Raw genomic sequence first — 21,496 nt, forward strand, 5'->3', positions numbered from 1 at the left:
GTTTATCTTAATACTGGGCACCTGACCAAATTGCTTGATCCAATTGGAGCATCTCTGGGATGGTGTAAAGTGTAAAGTAGAAGTATGTCATCTGCATACAAATCCAAAATAGGCAGCAGCAAAACAAGAGGTGTCTGGAAGGTTTAAAATTCATCTGAACCTCTGACATTTCTTTGGGCAACCCTCTAGACCCTTGTTCTTCAGCCTGCCAAACTATTACAGACTGGGTAGAGACCTTCTGTCATCAGGCTTGGTCCCACCCCAAAAGGGGCAGTTTAGACCGAACTGCTTGGTCGCATCCCTTCGGCAGGAGAGCACAAGCAACCACAGAACTGTTTCAGCCTCATAGGGCGTCATCAGGGAGTAGCAGCTTGGGTATCAAGGCTCAGCAGGCCCTTGGCCCACTTCTAGGCATACCAGTCTTTCTGGGGATGCCTGCTATTAACTGCTGTTACCCACAGCCTCCGAAGGATCAAGTCATGGCTCCTGTGCCTCTCACCAGCACCCTTCTGCTCGCAGGTTCTGAGTTCCTAGGATGCTGCACCACAGAGCACTGCACAGTCCACAACAGCTCCTCCCACGTTCTATTGCCCCAGCAATATTCCGGGCAGTGACACTGGTGGAGATCATACTGCGGTGGTCTACACCCTCATTCACAGAGGTATTTTGTATGCTTATAAATGCCTGCTGAAAGAATAGACTAAAGAATGGTGTAGAACAGGGGGAAATATTTCAAGTTGCAAGCTACAAGGCAGGTATAAGCTTCTTGGCTGTTCAGTTTTCCAAAGAAGTACAGTACACCAATTCCTACTTGCCAAGAATGAATTACCACTAGCCAATGGCTAGTGTCGAGTGTATGATTTGAGGCTTGGTGTACAGCTTTTTCAGAGTTGCTTGTGGTGCACCAGTTTGAACACTGACAGTGCAGCAGGAGCTATGGTAGCCGTGTTTTTGGGGGGTACTTCCACTCTTCAAATTATGCGGGAGGAGGCCAGAGCCCTAAGTAAGTGATGCAGGCTTTAACTAAATGTGTACCCACCCAGTTTTGATTCGGTCTTGGGACCTTCCTTTCCACTTGCCAATGGCACCCTAGTTTTGTGCTTTGAATGTACTCCTTTTCCCACAACCCCAGAGCATGATTGTATCAATAAAGCATGCACACAGGCAAACATGGGCGTTGGCAATGGGGGTAGTTCCCTCATGTGTGAGGCAGCAGTTTTGAATGTGCCGCTACAATAACTTTGGGCACACTCCAAGTAGCTCTGTTAGAGAAGTTATTCTTCACTCAACACGGGAGAAGGATGGTCCGGAAGTACAGTTGGCCCCAATAGATAAAACAAGAGAAAAATCCATATTGTAGAGTTGCACATAACCACTCCGCTCGAAGTTCAATAAGTGATTGAGTTGAATTACACTAGAGCTGTGTGTGTTCTCTCATTTCTGAGGCTTGTGGATCTGCCTAGAATTACATACTTTGCATAGATCGACATCCGGTGCAGTGTATTGCACATATATTCGAAGTTCGAAAAGGGACGTCGACTGTGCATGTTTGTAATATCCCTAGTGTGATGTTGAATGTACCCATGATCCCTCACGCCTCGAGGTCCCTCAGATTGTTTCCACCATCGTGGTTTAACAAGTGCTGCCGCATATCGAAATCTCGCAATATTCATTCTAGGAAGGAAAAATATCATAGAAAGTCTCAGGAAAACATCTTGGACAAAACCCACTGTCCCACAAAAGGTGCCAGAATATACTAGGGCTACCTAACCTTTATCTTAGTCTCTTCAAAAGGCATACAGAGCACCCTGAAGCTATTGTGTTCCCCCTACCTGATGCACCCAGGACGGGTCTAAAGAACATTTTGAGGACACTATGAACAAGGTCTCTTCCTTTGTACATTTTTTTGAAAAGTACCCAATTGGGCAAAACACCTTAGACTTACAAATGGGGCATACTTTAGCTAAATCCCCAAGGCGTCAGTCTTCTCTCACACATAGTATTGTTGCCATTACTGAGCAACCTTACCTTCACACTCAAGCCCTCTCATGACTCTTATCAGGGGGATGAAGATGTGTGGTATGATATATCCCGATAACTGATCCGAATGTCGCCATTATAGATCCTGCTGATGTTACACCTAACAGTGGGCACGTTCCCCCCCCCCTCCCCCCATTGATGATCCGCTTTTATTCAACAACTTGTTGAAAAGGCTGCTAATCATTTTAATATTCAAACTCAGAAAAAGGAAGACACTGATTTTGTTGATATTTTAAATGAGGAAAGCCAATAGTTGGCCTATTCCTCTCTTGCAGTCCATAAAAGAGTTGCCCCATCTCTTACTACACCATCACGTACTCGTGCAGTTAACCCCAGGATAGAATGTCTTTATTTTTTTGGGCCATCCCATTCAAGCCCTCTTTACATTAGAGGCCATGTAATGCCTGATTCACTAGTTGTCACCGCCACTAGAAAAAGGACGGGTGTGCCACTGTCTAGTGCTGAAGAACCACCCAATAAAGAGTTGAGGGGTCCGTAATGCGAGTCACACAACTGTTTGTAGATTTCTCAAAATAGAGCATTTTTAGTAAAAGCATAATAAACTAATACCTTGCTTGCCCTACTCTATGGGGGAATGAAGGGAACATTCTCTAGCATGGGTAAACTGGCCCTCACTCTAAGCAACCAATATACCAACAAATTGATGTAGCCACACAATATAATAAACAATATGAACATAGTATATATATGGCTGCCTCCTTTGCTGGGTAAAGTCTCATCCCAAGGCTTTAAAGTCACTTCAAAATGTTCAAGAAAAGAAAGGTTTCAAACCAGTTCTTGAAAGTTCAGTCAAAACAAAGGTCATCAAACAAAAATCCACTGGTAGCCACTCTTTATCCTTGGATGAAAAGATCCCCTTCCAATTTCCAAGAAGAAAATTGCACCAGTGGTAATCCTGGTTATGATGATTACTTGTCTCTACTTCTAGGTAAATTGACACAGTTCAAAAGAAAGTGTGATATTCCTGAAATGTCAACAATATACACTTCTTTACGACTTCTGTTACAACTTCAGCTTCTAGGTACACGTGTCAGGATGTTTTGTCTGCACTGCCGCTTCTATTTTCAACAACCACACTTCTACTGTTGGTACTATGACAACAGTCACCTTGGTCCCATAGTGGTTTGCGGCTTCAACCACTTCAATGTAACATAGGCTGACAATTATATACACCACCACAGTACAAGTATAACTACAACTGCTTCAGTATATGTGACTTTTTATGTAGATTTCAAGCAGACATTCCACCTCTTCAGGAGCCAAGGCACTATTGCCTGTAATAGCTTTCTTAAAAGGGACAGCCTCTTAGTCTAACTACCTGTAGTATCTGTCTTGTGTTATGTGAACTGATGCAGGCAATAGAATGTTGTGAGGCTGCTGGAACCTTAGGGGTTATCAGAGTTCAGTTGGGACTTCAGGATGGGAGATCTGACTTGAGGATGCTTGCCATATAGCTCCTGCCTCCCTTCACCCAAATAGCCCTGTAAAATAACTTTCCTTTTAAAACTACATGCCTCCTGCGTCATCTCTGCGTACCTGATACTTGATCCTGAACCCAGATGTTTCACTACCACAAGAACCAACCTGCTTCTGCTCACAGGACTTTTCCCCTTCTAGCTTCAGCAGTCTGTTTCACCACAGGTTGTTTTCTATTTCAGGGTATTCTGCGCTAGCATTTCTTTCCCCTTCCCCAGCTTTGCACCTACCCTTCCATCAGGTATCGGCTCAAGTAATTACCCAGAAGCTTCTGTGCCACTCTTAGATTCAGGTAACAATGGGGTACTTGCTTCTTATGCCACTTAACTGTTAACTTCACAAAACAGTTGGTACTTTAATGCTTGGAAAAAACGGTTCAACTCTGAAAAGGGAAGGTCTACTGGCTTGACTAATGCGTGTTCTCCTTAAAGCTTTCAGACTTCTTGAAATAGTATAAATGACAATTCTAGATACAATACAGAGTTCAGTCTTTGCAGTGAAAATGCAATATGGCACACACAACCTTTATTTCAAACAGTTTTTAAGGTTTAAAGTTGAAATACAACCTTGTGTTCCCATATTATAGTTAAGTTCAGGCTTCTTGCGGAAACACGTGACCTCCTTTTGTTATAGTTTTCACTCTGCTACTTGTAACTCGTATATAGACAAGGTTTAGTAATCGGTAATGTTTAGGAAGTGTTTTCGGCTTAGAGACACACAACCACTTGTTGTACAGCATATAGTCTTGGGTACACCAACAATGGGTTTCAAGTACTTTTTGCTTCTCATGTGAACAATGATCAACTTTATACGCAAGTGCTACAATTCCATTGATTGGGAGACTTCTAATGCAACAAACCTCGCATTAACTCCAATGCGACTCAGTAAGGAGTTGGCTACAGTTACCGGCAAGGTTCACGCAGTGCGCTGAATGCTGTGCTTCACTCACCGGCTTCAGTGACGCTGTTCCTGCGGGTTGTCCCGCTTCCCCGACTGCCTCCATTTCTGGCTTGCTGGGGGATCCACACCCACCACCAGCATGGGTGTCTCCAGTCTAGCCACATGCAGTGGGAGTTTCCTTTGCTCCCGAGACCCTCTGCTTGCCTTCTGCTTCTGGCCTTAGTCTCCTGCACTTCCACGGCTCTGCAAAAACTGCAACACGGCTCACATGGGGGGGAACTCTGCCTCCTGCACGTCTTCTGCTGTGCGGTCTCTGCAATTGAGAGTTTGACAGAAAAAACTTAAAACTTGCAGGTAAATTCTGCTGTCTCCATGCTCTGGTTTTGCTTCAGATCTACCACTTTCTTGTGATTTGCCAGCCTTGTGCTTCTCCTCTACTACTGCTACTCCAGCCAGCCTTCCAGTCTTCATTCCAGCTCCTTCTACTACTACTTTCTTGCTGGGGCGGCGAGATTAATCTTTTACAGAGGATGATGGTGTAGAGCAGGCATTCCATAATCCTTTACCTTGCAACTTTAGGATAGAGGAGGGTATTTTTTTTGGGACACCAATAAGGGTCTTGCTTTTGATATAACGTGGTCAGAATGTATGATTTTAGATTTCACACCCTTAGATCTCATATAATGTTGAGAGACATTACAATGACAATAATCCATGACCTCTTTTGGTACAATGGTGAGAGTCTCTCTGTTAAAGGAAAAATACTGTCTCATCCCACGAAATTCTCTCACCACCCTGGGCCATACCTCGTCCCAGGTGACCCTCCCACAGTACACCACCCCCAGAGTCTGGATCAGGAAGCATCTGTCTTTCCCTGGCCACCTGGGAGGAGAATTTAGGTAGGGTTTCAGTGAGGGATCCATAGGATACTTCAGAGCGCAAAAGATTATGTACCCTGGGAAAGCGCGTGATCACCTCTGGGGCATTTTTGACTTGCATAGCAAATACTACTTTGCTTGCACGTTATAATAATAGTGGGATGAAATACACGAACAACTGGATTCCGTCCCCGAACCAGTTGGGTCCCACCTATTCAAAATCTCTACTGAAGGTAAACCAGTAGCACAGAATATTTGAAACTCTATATTCAGCAGACACTTCTGGTAGAGTGATTGCCGAGGGCACCTTGTTCAAACTCGAAACTCAGGCAACTTTATACATTTGTTTAGTGAAGGTTCCGTCCTCTTTGGAAAATCTGTAGATGACTGGTTCGAGACCACCAAAAAGGAGCACAAAACCCTAAAATCATTAGGACAGATTTCTAAATTGACCCTTCAACCAACGAGGCACTTTCAATACTCGGCACTCATTTTAGAGCCAGGGTTTCTCAAGGGCCTCGCAGTCTGGCTTTGGAGCCTCCTCGTCGTCTTGGTACAATCCCCAAAGCCATTCCTTGTCTTTAAAAGCAGTCAACAAAGAGGGTTTAGGAGAGGTAAAGGCCGGGGAAGAGTTGCAGCTTCTAGCGGCTCTACTGCCCCCTCCAACAAATGACGCTCTAGTTCAGGTACCCATCCATGCTTCCCCAGTAGGGGAGGAGGGTCACAGAACATCTTTCACCTACACGTGGGAGGGGATAACCTCAGATCGTTGGGTGCTAACAACCATGGCCAAAGGGTATTTAGTAGAATTCCTAGAAACTCCTTGCCACAATCCTTCTAGATCAAGAAGAATGTTAGAACATCACTTAATTTTACAAGAAGTTTTAACACTACAAAAGGGAGTGATGGAGGTAGTTCCACCTATGGAGAAAAAAACAAGGTATTCAGTGTGCTTCCTTGTTCCACAGAAAGATCTAACAATGCGCCCAGTCTTGGACCTGTCCACTCAAACGCATATGTCAAGCCACAAAACTTCAGGATGCCAACACTGCAGGAAGTAATTCCTCTATTAAAACAGAGCGATTACATGGCAACATTGGAGTTTAGAGATGCTTTCATATTTCAATATTACCAGTGAACAGAAAATACCTAAGGTTCAAAGTGGGAAACAAGCACTAGCAATTTAAAGTTCTACCATTTAGCATAGCCTCGGCACCATGAGTGTTTACAAAGCTCATTGCAGTAGTGGCCGCACACCTATGGATGCAGTCCATTCCAGTGTACCTTTACCTAGACGACTGGCTAATAACAGGAGACCCACCTCAATTGTGTCAGCAAAATACTGAACTCGGTCTGATGTTTCAGTTCGGCTTCTCTATCAACGAAATGAAGTCTAGTCTAGTGCCCAGTCAAGTAAAAATATTTCTTGGGGTATTAATCGAACAGAAGACTGCCTATCCTTCCCCTGTAGCGAGAGGGTACAAAACAAGCGGTTTCAAATCCCACAATACATAGTCTGTCATTGGGTAACCATGCGAAAGGCCATGTGCCTTCTGCTTCCTGCGTTTACTTTGTGCTGCACGCCCGGTTGCGCATGCGTCCTATGCAAGAGTGGCTAACCAAACAATGGTTGCAAGCAAGGGGCCTGTGGCACAACCTAGTGGTTTCACATCCATGGTTCTAACTCTGCAGTGGTGGACAAAGGGAAACCTTTTAAAGGGCAATCCATTGCACACCCAAGCTATTGTAGCTACTCTCACTACAGACGCATTGCTAACAGGGTGGGGAGCACATTTTCTCCCATTGCACTACGCACAGGGTGTGGACACAAACATTAACCAAAAAGCAAATTAACTTTCTAAAAATGCTAGCAGTCTTCAAAGCTCCTCAAGCGTTCAAACATCCAGTACAGAAGACCGTGCCCATACTAACATATAGCACCACAGCCGTGTTCTACATAAACCAGCTTGGGAGGAACACTCTCCAGGACTGCCTAAACTAGCGCAGAACATTTGGCTTTGGGCACCAAAACTCAATAGGTTTATTCTAGCACAACATGCTCCAGGTAAGAACAATTCTTTAGCAGAGATGCTAAGCAGAAGTGTAAGATTCCTGTCGGAAGACAAGTGGCAGTTAAATGCCAAAGTCCTACACAACGTCTTCACAAACTGGGGGTTTCCAGACCTAGATCTTTGTTACAAAAGAGAATGCACAATGTCACGATTACGCATCCAGGTTTCCCCAGACAAAATCCAAGGGTAACACACTGATAATGAACTGGTCAGGGAGACTTATGTACGCTTTCTTTTAACTCCAATTCTCAACAGGATAGTCCACAGCCGGTAACCTTAATCCTGATGGCTCCAATGTGGGTGCAACAAACATTTTCACACCTGCTGATAATGTCTGTTCTTCAATGAAACTGCCTTGCCCGTAGAACATGTCAAAGAACCAAGGGACAACACTCCACCCATGACCTCAAAGTAAAGTTTACCGCTGGGCAGTGCCTGTGTTGAAAGCATCCACGGAGGGTGTTAAAAAAAAAAGAAAAAAAACTATACGCACCAGTTTTAAATCCAATTCCCGGCTGGGAATTGAATGTTGTGCTTACAAAACTCATGGGGGGGGGTGTGTCCCTTCGAGCCAATGCACAACATATAAAACTGCTTTCCTTGCTATCGCATCGTTCAGGAGAGAACGTGAATTACAAGCCCTTTCAGTACAAGAACCCTTTGTCATTATTCACAAAGACAAGGTGATACTACACACAGTCCTCCATGGTTTTTCTCCAGGATTCATCACAAAGTTCCATGTAAATCAATCCATAGAACTTCCTGCTTTTTTCCAAAACCTAAAGAATGCAGCATTAACAAGTCAACCTACCTTAGATGTCACAAGCGCTGTCATGTATTACCTTCAAAACACTAAACCGCTAAGAGAAAAAAGACCCTTTTTTGTCTCTCTAGTGCCTTGGAGTTCTGTTCATACCTTCACACTGTTTACTGTTTACATACACATTCTAAGGGTGACACACAGGTGGGTCAGGAATTGTTAAAACATCTTTTTGCCGCTCTACCTTCAACAACCCACCACCTTTTCCCGAAGCCACTAATTTGTTCCCGTCTCCCAAAACTGTGTTGAACTTTGAACTTTTGGGCATATGGCTCCATACATCTTAGGGATGTAACTCCTAAAGAGGGTTTCAGAGCCCAGGACGGATCGCCATATCACTGCAGCAAGCCTGTGAAAGCTGGACCTGCTGCTCCACCCCTGGGTCTGCCTCAGATGAGTGCTCCCCAATCCATTTTGGCCTTTGTTCCCCTTTTGCATTCCTCATCTTTGCTTCTCTTTGCCCTCCTTTTCCCCGTATTCTTTGGCAACCGCCCTTGCCCTTCCCCACTCAACCCCAACCGTGATTGGTCCAGCCCCACTACCTGCCTGAGAAAGCGAGTTCTGCTGCTGGGTCCCTGGGCCTGCCTCAGGTGAGTGCTCCCCCCATCAATTTAGTCCTATGTAGCCCTTTTCTCTCTTTCCCAGTCCTCTACCCTGCTTCCTGGCTTGGCCCCGTTTCCTGCCCCCATTGGCTGCCTAGATCCTTGTTAGTACCATCACAGAGGGCAGCCCTTCTGCCTGGGTTTCCCCCTTTAGCTAAGGGCCCAAAGGCAAAGGGCAGCTCCTGTAGAAGCAGCTCCAGACAGTGTTTGCATGTGTTCACCTTGGAAGCCTGCCGCAGTCAACCAGCAGCAACTGACAAGGTAAAAGTGGTCTGGGTGAGGAATACAGCAATTACTGTGTACCGGAAAGCCCTACCGCCCCTCTTAGCTCCATAACATAGCTTGGCAAGGTTGCTAGCTAGCAAGTAAGTAATAGTTCCATCGGTGCTGCACTCCAGCCATTATGTACCATTTCATTAACTCTTGTGTCCCCACCTTACGTACCCTTCTCAAATCTAGGTGTTTCTGCATCTACTGTTGTGCCCCCATTCCAGGCGGTTCTCCCTCTATCCAGGTATCCCAAATCGAGGTTTCTATGCGTTTACTGTGATTCTACATATACTGTTGTACTCCAGTCACCTTGGGAGGATAGCTCAGGGGCAATGCGCTAGTCTTGGAAGCAAGACTACGCAGAGCAACAGGTTCGATCCCAGAGTCCGCGCTTGGGATCCTCTGGGTATTAAGCACATTATAAATAACCCAATAATCCAATTAAAATTGGATATGTCTCCCTCCATTCAGGTATCCCATATCTAGGTGTCTCTACATTTACTGTTGCGCCCCAGTTTAGGTGTTTCTCCCTCTACAAAGCTATATAAAATCTAGGGGATTCTACCTCCACCGATGCCGGCAGCGTTCGTAGCGGCATACCATGATAGATTTCTCCCCCTCTCGCCTCCCTACGACTGTACATCACTCCCCATCCCTCCGGGCCCCTCTCTCACTGCTCCAATTCAATTTAGGGAGACCACAACTGTCGGCCAGCCAATCGCATTGGACCTAGATACAGAATTTGAAGGTGAAAACTACCAGAGTTTAAGGTATGTTTACCTTGCCCCACGTTCTGTGTACACAGGCTGCAGGCACGGCCACTGATCCATGCAGCTATGGCTATGCAATTTCGGTCTAGCAGCTTGCATAACTGTCCACACTGAAACCCCTGACGTACCTCAACACCTCTGCCATTGGTATACAGTGACAACCTATGACAAATATCTGGTCTAGCTGGGCACACATCGAGTCTCCGCCACTAGCACTCTAGCCTAAACTACCAACAGAACCCGCCCACGGACCTGACCTCTGTGCTGCTTACTGGAGCCTAGCCAGCCCACCTAAATCCTAACCTGGCAAAGTACACATGCATCTTGCAAATTAACTCTTGGAATCTATCTCACATGGACTTTGGTCCCAGAGGGCGTTCCAACCACAAAGCGCATTGAGGTCATACACATGGGGAAAGGGCGCTATATAAATGAAGAATACAATACACTGCAGGTGTATGCAAATAGTTGTTTTAGTGGAGTGTTGGAGTTAGATTTGAATGTTTGTATGGAAGGCATGTTTGTGGTAACCTGGGGCTAACTGGGAACACAGAATGAAATCGAGAAGGATATAGTAGCAACCCTTAGCTCAGTCTTGCCTTTGCTCTGGACGCTGAAGCGAATGAACACCCAAAGGACATTGCTTACATACCCAAAGTAACCCAGAAGTAACTTTGAATTTAGAATGTAAGTTTTTTTTCTGTGTCACACCTGTATGATCGAAACATAAGATTTGCTGCTCTACTCATCCTGGTTCTTCATGATCTTTCTATCCAAATACAAGATGCAATGAAATTGAAAAATTGTCAGTTACATTCTAATTTGGGCAAGCAATTTTAGTCTCGTTTTGTATATTGGTTAACCAACATTAAATGAACAGAGGTGTAGCGTGAAGAAAGGTTGAGCAGAGTTGCAACTCTATTCATTGGTATTGGGGCTAGGGGAAGAGTCCAGGCTCTAAAGGGAGTTGCATCTATTCAAGCATTCTGGTGGCTCCACATTCAACCTTTTTTAGAGGCTTTTTCATGGAACTCTGGATTTTGACATTCATCATCATTCTCAGAGGTAGACTGCCATGACCATAGATAGTTAATCTTAAACTGGCTCATAGGAATAAGAACCATGTTTAGCTGCTAATCTAGCATTGTTTTTTTTTTTTAAAACTTCGTTTTATTATGTTACAAGCCTGAGTTCAAAAAGCACAGAAGAACCAACGGGCGCACACAAATGATATGTTGCTTTGCGCACATACTTCCTCCCCCTTCCCACACACTCATTGGGTTTTACATGGGGTTTTAGGGACATGACTGGGGTAGAGCAGGCTGTTCCCAACGAGAGTCAAATATGGGTGCTCTCCCAGCTAAGGAGTCTCGCACAGGGATGCAGGATACCATGACCCCGAGGAGCTTGAGGTTACTCAGAGGTCACATTTGTAATTTGTGTCTGTGATGAGGTCTTTGATGCAGTCTCATTGTGGGAAAGTCTATAAAGCCAGATAATGTTCGTTCTTGCATAGTTGTTCGGCAGTTTTTTCCACAGCCCTCTGAAGAGGAGTGTGCAAGATCTAACCTAAGGTGAATACAGAGTTGTTCACCAAAGATAATCCAAGCTCTGTTCATTAGTAACCTAGCAAAGCATTCTTGGCTTCACTCAGGAGAGGAACCTGGTATATGGGTAAAGTTAGGCCCAATAGAGTACACTAGAGACCACTACATGGGTCTACTGAAAGAAATGCACTTTATTACATAGTTAAACAGTCACTGCAAGTTCAAATAAGTACTTTAGGTTTAGGAAACAAACATCTAATCAAAGCAATATATGTATTAAAACAGTAAAGGGCCTTGGCATAGACCCTTCCCCCTACAATAGCCAAATGTAAGTCCAATGCCTAGTGGTGATCCTTATAACAGCAAGGCACAGGGAGAAAAGAGCGACCCTTATACATTTTTAGCGCGCATCACAAAATCATGTTCCGAATACACAATGCCAGTTTATGTACAAATGTATTCCCACAACCTCTTGTAAACGGTTTATGGTCTTCAACAAAGACCTTCAATCGAAAAGGAAATCCATCGAATATAAATGCATCGAATTGCTATCTTTAACATTTAAAAGTACATATCCATCGAAACTTGTTAATCGAATATAGGAATGGACAAGTTTCGATGGATATGTACTTTCAATGGATATGTACTTTCAAATGTAAAAGATGGCATTTCCATGCATTTATGTTGCACGTTAAAAATGTTCCATAGAGATGTCCAGTGCTGAAAACTTCAAAGTATTTTTGCACTAGCCAGCTTCATGTAACGTTTTAGTGTGCATTATTTAATGGCGTGGGGGGGGGGTTGCTTCCCCCCCCCCCAAACCTCTCAACCCCCAAGGGCACCCCCCTAAACGTAAGCCTAAAATCCATCAAATTTTATTCAATGAAAATGCATTTCGATGGAAAGTATTTTCAATGAATAAAATTCGATGGAAATGAATTTGATGAATTCATTTTCGATGGAAAGTCCAGATACCCTTGTAAACAGTAATGAAGATAACCAGGAATTAAATCAAATAGTACAGAATATAGTGGGAGAGAAGGGATTAAAACAATGCCTAAAGTGCAACCAAAATGTAAAGGCACGGGTAGTATAGCTCGGTGGCAACGCGCTTGTCTTGGAAGCAAGGCAACGTAGAGTATCACAGCTTCGAATTCCGGGTCCGCGCTTAGAAACCTCTTCAGTATTAAGCGCGTTATAAATAACCAATTATAATAACTAGATCTAGAATAGTACAGCTGCATGGTGTGAGAAACCTGAGGGTATTCTCACTTCTACTACCTTTAGATCCTCTATGCCGGTGGCCAAGGAAAGGCCATCACTTTTGGATCCTAACCCTGGGGGTGGAAGAGCGAGGGAGGATCACCTGGATAGAGGGTCCTCGGGGATTGGAAGTGGGATGCCCATTGGTGAGACACGGTATTCCATATCTTCCTTTCCTAAAAGAACCCCTATACAGAGAAGGTTATGGGATATTATTAATCTAGTCCTATGATCTATGAGAAGGGTAGAAACAAGGATTATACGAGACAGGTTAAAGTAAGGAAGAGGAAGGGTGGAGATGAGAGGCGTCAGAATAAATCTCCTTCTCGTCAGAATAGTCGCCCTGATCTTTCCCCCACATTTATGGGTAATTATAAATGTGTTTGAATTCTCTCCCCATTTAAAATGCATGACAATACTGAGAACAATGAAGATTACCTCCATTACCGATTCAAGTACTGGGACGAAGAAGAGGCCCAAACGTCGGGCATGTTCCACCAATTCACTTAATTATGGCCTGGCAAGGCAAACCCTTAACAATCACCTGTATCCTGTTAGCCCAACACTGGTGTATAAAAGCCGTGGCTACAGGCAGAACAGAGCAGGAGCATGGGCTGGATTCAGAATGGGAGAACCAAAGTGGAAACCGAAGCCGAGACGCCAGCACGCCAGAGGAAACCCTTGGGATCCCGCTGGACTGTGAATGCGGGTTGGCGATCCCACCTATGGTGAGGCAATCGGCAGGCACTGCATGAAGGCAGAGGCAAAGCTCCATACATTAGCCGGCGAGTGCAAAGAGAAGTTCCTGGCTATTTAGATGTCCCTCTGGAGGAAGAAGCAAATCGAAGGACATACAGAGACTTGGATAAGTGTCAGGGATACTTATAATACCCAGGACGCTCAAATGAGGCAGTACAAATAATAGTGGTCAATGCAATACGACAATTTCGAGCGAACTGAGTGAAGTAACGTCCTGCATTGAATGAAATGGATTACGTTACTTATATTAAAAACTTGTAGAGGAGGAGCCAAATACCCCCACTCCACCAGCCCCGCCTACATTATCTGAAACGTATGAACCAAAGTATGTGACGTTTAATGAACTGTTAAACCAGCAAAGGGAAGGGTGTGGGCTCTGTGCAGTACCCATAAGAATACCTATACGTAAGAGAATATAGGAGGTAAAGTACCCATTGAGGAAACCATACTTGCATCCAAGACAATATGATGGCCATTTGAACGAGATTCCTGAAGAAGCAAAGAAACAATGACCAGGATGAATGGTGACATCATATAAAGTTGAATTGACACCTATATAAAAGATAGCCAGACAATTTATAAATAACAAAGGTACCAAGGATAAGGACATTTTAGGATCAAGATGAGACTTATGCCACAAACCGGATGAAGAAACGTAGTTAGTTTAAACGTGTACAGATGCAACGAAACGCAAGCAGCAAAGCAATCCTGAAGCTAGACACATGCTTAAATAGATTAGACCACAGCAAGCGCCAACATATACATATATACTTCATAGATGCATATGGACAAGTAAAGGATGAATGTTTCCACTAAGTATAAAGCAGTACTGAACGAGGAAGGCCTCATTCAGTGTCGCAGTTGAGAAAAGCAATTGAATTGGAACAGAATACATTTCAGTTAAGGAGTTCACTGAGCCAAGAAAGCCAAGGTCTAATCAAACTGGAGTTGGCTGACATTGGATACAATTAACGTGAAATAATAGAAGCTCCTGTTCAAGAAGGTCAAGCAAAAACCAAAGACGTCAGACTATTGAAGAATAAAATCAAATAGACGAAAAGGCTCAATTCACGGTGTCCAGTCACGTGATGGAAGAAGGTTGAACGAACAAGATCACACCTACGCACGGAAGCTGGATAGTACCCATACTCATTAAAATAATTCTCAGAGAACAGTACAGACTCCAGGCCAACTTCAAAGTACTAATTGACACTGGTCCATCGAGGTGATGATGATCACACTTTTAATTGGTGGGAAGCTACTATCAAGACCAGCTCACCCGCACCTGGTTGTTTGGTCTGTGTTCTGCTCACATAGGTAGGAAAACTACTGATTGGGGGAGGGGGGGTTGGGTCAGAGCCAACCAATTGTAGGGCACCAGGTACATTTAGTGACGTTCATAGTGGCCATTTTGAAGGGAGAGTTTAGTTGCCCCACCTTATGTTAACTATCCTATTACCTCTCTGTTACTCCATACAGATATAGAACCTATGCTAAGTTATTCACTTAGAACTAACCCCGCTTCCCGATAGGTTTCTGTAGTTTGCCACATAGGATGACGTTGGTAATGACGCAGGTCAACGCGTCAGCTATGGCCAATTATGGGTATAAGAACCCATCCATTTTATGAAGTACAGTCAGAGGATCGAGCGATTGCTGATGTTCGTTGTACTCCCTGTTTTAATTACTTGCATTAAAACAGACAAACCTTTGCCAAATTATTTGTGTCATGTGGATTATTGATGTTTGTTTAAAATCTGCATCCTTCTCTATCTCAAGGGTACCGCTACTCATCTTAAAGGCTGGAAACCTCCAGGTCACACTGAACTGAATGAAATAAACGTAATCGAATGAAAGCTACTTTCATTGAACCCTTCATGGAATACAGCAAGTAAGCTCACCTTTATTTGAATACAGAACTGAAAGGCAGAAGCCAAGAGATTTAATTTATTGAAAGCAACACCGATAACAAACTGAACTTTATCTGAATGCAATGATATAAGATGAAACGAGCCTTGATGAACATTGAAGTAAAAATCAAAAGGAAGCTAAATTGAAGGAGAGATACAAATGTGAAGCTGCACCTTAAGAAACTGGCTATTAAGTCAAATGTTTAACTTTGAAGGAAACCTGAAAGTTTCTGGATGCGTGACCTGTAATGGGTGGACCGTGTGATCTGAAACTGCGCCTTGACGAGAGCTCCTTTTTGTCAACAAGTAAGCTTGCTGTGGTGAAAGCAGGAAAACGACTCTTCATAACCATCAGACTTGGGGAATTGAACCCTCAGTTGTTGAAGTCCAGTTGAAAGATTAAAAGCTTAACGATATTTCCTTTTTGATATCGAAATTAAGCTTGGGGAAGGGAACCCTGAGTTTTGGTGCCCTGAAACTGTTACCTTGGAACTGTTTTGAACTTGGGGAAGGGCACACTAACCTTTTTTATAAGACTGTATTTCTTCTAATATTCAAAGGAGGAGAAATTCAACTTTGTAGTGAACTTAATGATCTTTGGGAAAGAAGGCTGACTAAGCCAGAGCTAGAAGTAGGTCAGAACTTTGTTTGGAACATTATTTGAGTTATGGTTGATGTCCCTACACATGGTTGTCCCTATACATGTTTTTTATTGGTTGTGAGGGCAAGTGTAGGATTTGGATACAGAAAGTTCAACATCAAAATATGACTGAAACTGACATTCCTTAGTTTCTTTAGGTATGGAAATCCCACCATTGTATAGGGCAAGTTGGGCCTTAATCCATCCTGACTTTTATTTAATCTGTCTGTTAATTCTTGTATAGCGCAGTTTGCCCGAAGGCCTCAGAGTGCTCACAACATGTAATAGACAACAGATTCAAAGTTGAACAATGTTTTATCTCCTTCCATGATGCCAACCTTACAATGGTCTCAAACTTAGAAATATGAAAAACAAAATAAGCAATCTTAGATACTGTAACACAAATATCTTTCTTTAGACCGGAGTGCAGCAAACTGATGTATTACTTTAAAGTACCCGAAAAATCACAGGTACCAACTAAAACTCCAGTCCTAGGTTTAAAACACAAGCGACCCAAGTGGAATTTGCATAAAATGTCCAAGTTCAGTCACTTACGAAGTTTGGAGAAGTCTGCTTCATAGAAATCAAGGGACAACGTTCAGAGGCAAGTAGCAGTTGAGATAGTCTGGTAAGTAACAGTTCTACCCCACAGAGACAGCCAAAGTAGCAGCCAATGCTGGTGGGACCCCCAAGAAGAGTTTCACCTGTAGGTTTGAGACCTCTGACTTCTGTGAGTGATGAAAGTAGACCAGGAAGGGCACAATGCAAATCAGTTGAGATACGCATTGTGGGCTGCAACACCCAACTACCCCGTCTGATACAGGGAACCCCATATTATTCCAAAGAAATACATACCCATATCTCGTGACAAGTACTCACGTTGCAAGTAGCACTGAATTTTGCTCAGGAACAATAGGATTACCTATCAAGTGCTGTGTTTTCTTTACAATTCTGGATCTGCTACTTGGGAGCTTAATCCCTCAACCAGTAATAACTGATGAAAAGGGGAATAAACCATGTTCAAAGGACGACTACCCACCAAACGGAAGGAGCAGCTACTGAGAGATTGTCGGGAAGGTGAAGGAGCCGGACTATGGGGATCCAGTCCACTCAAGTGGGCAAGAAGGGCAACCAGCAAAGAATGGTCTTTCAATGGAAACAAGTTTGGAAGCCTCAAGACTGAGCTGTTGTAGCGACGACTCGCTCATCCAGGCCAGATGGACTCACAATGTTGAGGAGCCTGGTCCAGCAGGATTTCACAGGAGGCATCACAGTAAAGGCAGAAAATTGTCAAAAAATTGATCAGGCTGCTTGTCCATCAAGGATGACAAAGCAAGATGAGGAAGAGACCACAGTGGTTTTCCAGGAGCCCAAGAAGAAACCGGGGAGCAAAGTCAAAGGAGCCACTGTGCAGCTGATATGGCCAGGCTAGGTCCTCAGCAGCCACAGCCAATATTCACACAACTGCCTCAGAAATTCAAGTAAGAATCTGTGGAATGAATGGGGTCTCCTTCTGATAGCCTATTCATTCAGGGCTGTCCTAGGCCGGCCATACTCTGTCGCACAGCAGGCAGATAAAGGTTTTTGACTGACAGCCAATCTGGCTTACCCTACAAACCAACAAACACACAGGCCCATCCACCCAGGCTGTTTATCGGGCATGTCTGGGGTAGAAAACCAGTCTAACCCAGTTAAAAACCTCTCCAGGAGGTGCATGGCTGGGCCCGGGGTGAGTGCACAAATGCACAGTTGCCGGTTTCAGCCTACATTGTTGCCCCCCACAGAGCAAGGACACAAAATAAAATGGCCAAGAGCACAACTTAAAATATGCATTAGTACCCAAATGGCTACCATGTAGACTCCTTTGGCTACTAATGCTGTCAAAATGGATTGAATTGTCAGTGAAGCCAAAACTAAATGAAGCTGCCACCAGTCTACTCCACAGCACAATCCCAGGGTGATAATCGCCATGGGACCAAATTGAACCCTCCCCTCCAAGCCCTTATAGGTTACCAGGGCAACACATCAAGAAAAGGTTTGCAGTGACTGGGGATCTTCATAGAAGTCTACATGCACACCTAAATCAAGCCAACTATAAAAACAAGCAGAGAAAAATGTAAGGGGACCTATAACATGAAACCAGAGGACCCAAAAATGGAAATCTGAACTATGCGTCATCTGTGTCACAGGGTACAGGAGTATTGAGCATGATAGGTCGGTGTCTTCTAATGTGTATGTACCGAAGTCTATTCAGGATAGACTGTTAACGGAGATATTTAGGATTTGACTTCGGGGGAGTGTAATGCGCTCAAGGTGAATAATTCCTATTCCAAGAAAATTCAAAACAATGTTTCCATAGTCCAAATCCATGTGCAAAATGAAGTTTATTTTATTGTCCAAAAGGCGCCACAGCCGACACGTGTTTCGACCCCTGGTCGTTTCCAAGGCTGTACAAGTGATATATAAATTATAATATCATTTTAGAACATATGCATATAACAGAAATGTTGGCATTAAATCAAACAAAGTAGAATAATGAGATAAATGTATATCAAAAAAGTGGATAAATCATACCATGTTACATCATACACCAGGTCAGGTTGTGAGGGTTGCAGTCAAAGCAGGACAAATTCCTGTCCTGCTTTGACGAATTTGTCCTGCTTTGACTGCAACCCTCACAACCTGTCCTGGTGTATGATGTAACATGGTATGGTATGGTATGTGGTTTCCCGTCACCAAAATCTGAAGACCTCCTGAATATCCAGACTTGGTGAGGGTCCGCAGTCCAGTCCAGTGATTGTCGGGTCACCAGAAGCCATCCTGAGGTCAGTGCTGCAGCATGGAAAGGCAGTAAACAGTGAAAACCTGACACCTACTTCTGCCACTGCACCCATCACCACTGAAAGTAATGCACAGCCATCAAGGGGCCTCTCCTCTCCACAGCCTCTCCTAGGGGATCGAGCTGTTCTCATCTTCAACCAGGCCTTGTCGAGGTCCACAGCAAGTTTCACCTTCATGGGACATCCACAGCCGGAGTAACGACCTTCCAATGTAGACCACTGCGAAGACCAAAATTGCTGCCTTTCCAACACTGATTGGTTCCATTCTTCAAGACATCGACATCCCAGCGACTCCTTCCAAGGGAGGGGCAGGAGTGTCCATATTCGAGGGGTCTCGTCGAGTAAAGCCAGAAATTCCACCACTTTGCCTGTTGAGGCACCCAAAGTACTGTGACGAGGAAGAACATCCTCCGGATTCATCCAGGGGTCCCAGATTTGTCGTGGATCCTATTCTCCTGTGGCTTCCCGGGTACTTTGGGGGTAGTGGGATCTGTAGAAAGAGAGGCAGACTACTGTTTAACCTATTTGGACTGGGCTGTAATGTACAAGATAAAGTACACTTGCTTTCCTTACAGGTTGCGCAGGGATCCTCACATATTATTTATCTACTCTAAAGAAAGCATTCTGCCAATGATCCTAATCTAACCTGCCTACCTACAGTAATCTATGAAGTTACACCTTGCTTAGAATTCACATGCTTTTTAAAAACTAAGCAGTTTATGCATTTTTACTGAATCCAAGTATATTGTGGTACCACGTAGATGTGTATATATTTGCCATTATTGGGATAGTGTTGCCAGAGTAAAAAGTGTTATTTATTTGTATATATTAATCAGAACCTTGATGGTAGTAATAAAAGGACTTTGATGGCACATGACAGTGTGTGTGGACATTCACTTGTGTGGGTTCACTTTACCCAAGAACCAGTGTGTGTGGACATTCGCAGTGGGCTTGGGGGTTCACTGTACCCAAGAATCAGCCTGCATCATATCCCTTGACTCGCCCTTGGTTGCTCGTCCATTGCTACCATTTAGAGAACCTTGGCTGGGGTGCTCTGTGCCACTGCCCCAACTGTATATGGGTCAGAAATACAGATACACCCTCCAGTCTTTACTTTGCTGAGATCTGCATTCAACCTGCAGATCACATGGCCTGACTTAGCCTTTCATCACTCTCGGGTGGATTAATTTTTTATTAAATTAGATAACGGTGACCCCCCTATTTACAGCTCTGTGAAATGCAGGAACTGATGTGTTGGGCTGAAAAGTTTATAACTTTTTTTTATTTAAGTATTGGCCTCATGGATGCATACGCTGACACTTCTCAGACTGTTGACAGTATAAACCTCAACTGCAAATTTGAAAGCTGCAAGTCAAAGCCTACAATTCGAATGGTGTGTACATATGCATCAGAATGTGTTAATTTTGCCTTGTTGTTGGTTTTGTTTCCTTTTTTACTCTTGTAGTCCTCACGTTGACAAATGTCATCAGAAGGTGTAATGTAAGTACAATATAATCTTTTTAAAACGTTTGAGGATCTTGCTTGAATGGAGTTCGCCAAAAGTAATGAAACTAATCATTCCTTTTTAGGAACATTTTATGTTATTGTTTCTGCTTCGGCATGTCCAATGATCGCTTGTTCAGAAAACCATGGCAACATTTTCTCTATCTGGCAAGTCAAATAATGTTTGTTTATTTGTAGGTGGAAGAAGGTATTGTAAAGCTACGAAATGCAGGAACTGAGCAGGACTTGGGCATTCAGTATAAAGCCCTGAAAGCCGAGGTTGATAAATTGAACATAATGACTGCCAAAAGACAACAGGTATGTTTAAGGTGCCTTAAGGCCTTCCTAGGCTGAGAAAATAACCCTGCTCACCACCACAAGTCACTGGATCAAGGTGCAATGAAAACACAATCATAAAAACAAATGCCTCTTTATTTCCTGTGATCCTTCATTGGCCTCTTTAGGGAAATGCGCGATCTCATTAAGCTCTTCCCAGAAGGACGAAGCTGTTGCACATGGTGTTAAGTGGGCATTCATGCGGCGCATGCAGAAACGGACACTGCAGTCTGAGACACAGTGGTCGCTACCCAATCATGACCGTGCTGCTTTATTTATTGCCAGTATTTATTTCTGCATCCATAGCATGATCTAGGCAATGTTTCCAAACTCTGCACTAAGCATGTGAGGGGATGCCCATAAGATCTTGACATGCTATTTTCAACATGGAATACGTGTTGGCATTTGAACATGTGCACCGTTGCCTTTCACATGCAAAGTGTTATGACAATTTTAAGGTTTGAAAGTGACCAGAAAGGGAATGGGCTGCACAGGTTAGCTTGGGAATGTTAGACCAATTCATCCATTCCCTGGTGTCCGTCTAGGTGGCTAAACACAATGAGATTCGTGGATTTAAAGAAAATGTTGAAGTCAATTGTGGAAACTAATAAAATCAACAAATGAGGATTTCCTTTTTTATTTTTTTTATACTACCCCAGTGCCTTTGTAGATGGTTACGGATTCTAAATTTAAAAATATAGGACCTAAATGTGCACCCGCCACTCTTGCAATGAAGAGGTCAGTGTGCCATAATTCAGAAAATTACATTAATCTCTAACCATGTACATGTTATCTTGGATAAATCAGATGGGCTGACTTGGGCTATGCATCCAAACATGTTCATTGGCA

At 43.7% G+C, this 21,496-nt stretch overlaps 1 protein-coding gene across 1 annotated transcript in view; it reads left to right on the forward strand.

Annotated features, from left to right (window-relative positions):
• Positions 1-21,496, forward strand: part of CTNNA1 (catenin alpha 1) — a 505,233-nt gene that overhangs the window by 176,296 nt on the left and 307,441 nt on the right. Inside the window, exon 5 of the mRNA XM_069652692.1 lies at positions 20,510-20,629. Within this exon, the coding sequence (XP_069508793.1) occupies positions 20,510-20,629 (120 nt within the window). The remainder of the gene's footprint in view (positions 1-20,509; positions 20,630-21,496) is intronic.

The sequence above is a fragment of the Ambystoma mexicanum genome, chromosome 3p (assembly GCF_040938575.1).
Source record: "Ambystoma mexicanum isolate Mex_15411 chromosome 3p, UKY_AmexF1_1, whole genome shotgun sequence".
Classification (NCBI taxonomy): Eukaryota; Metazoa; Chordata; class Amphibia; order Caudata; family Ambystomatidae; genus Ambystoma; species Ambystoma mexicanum.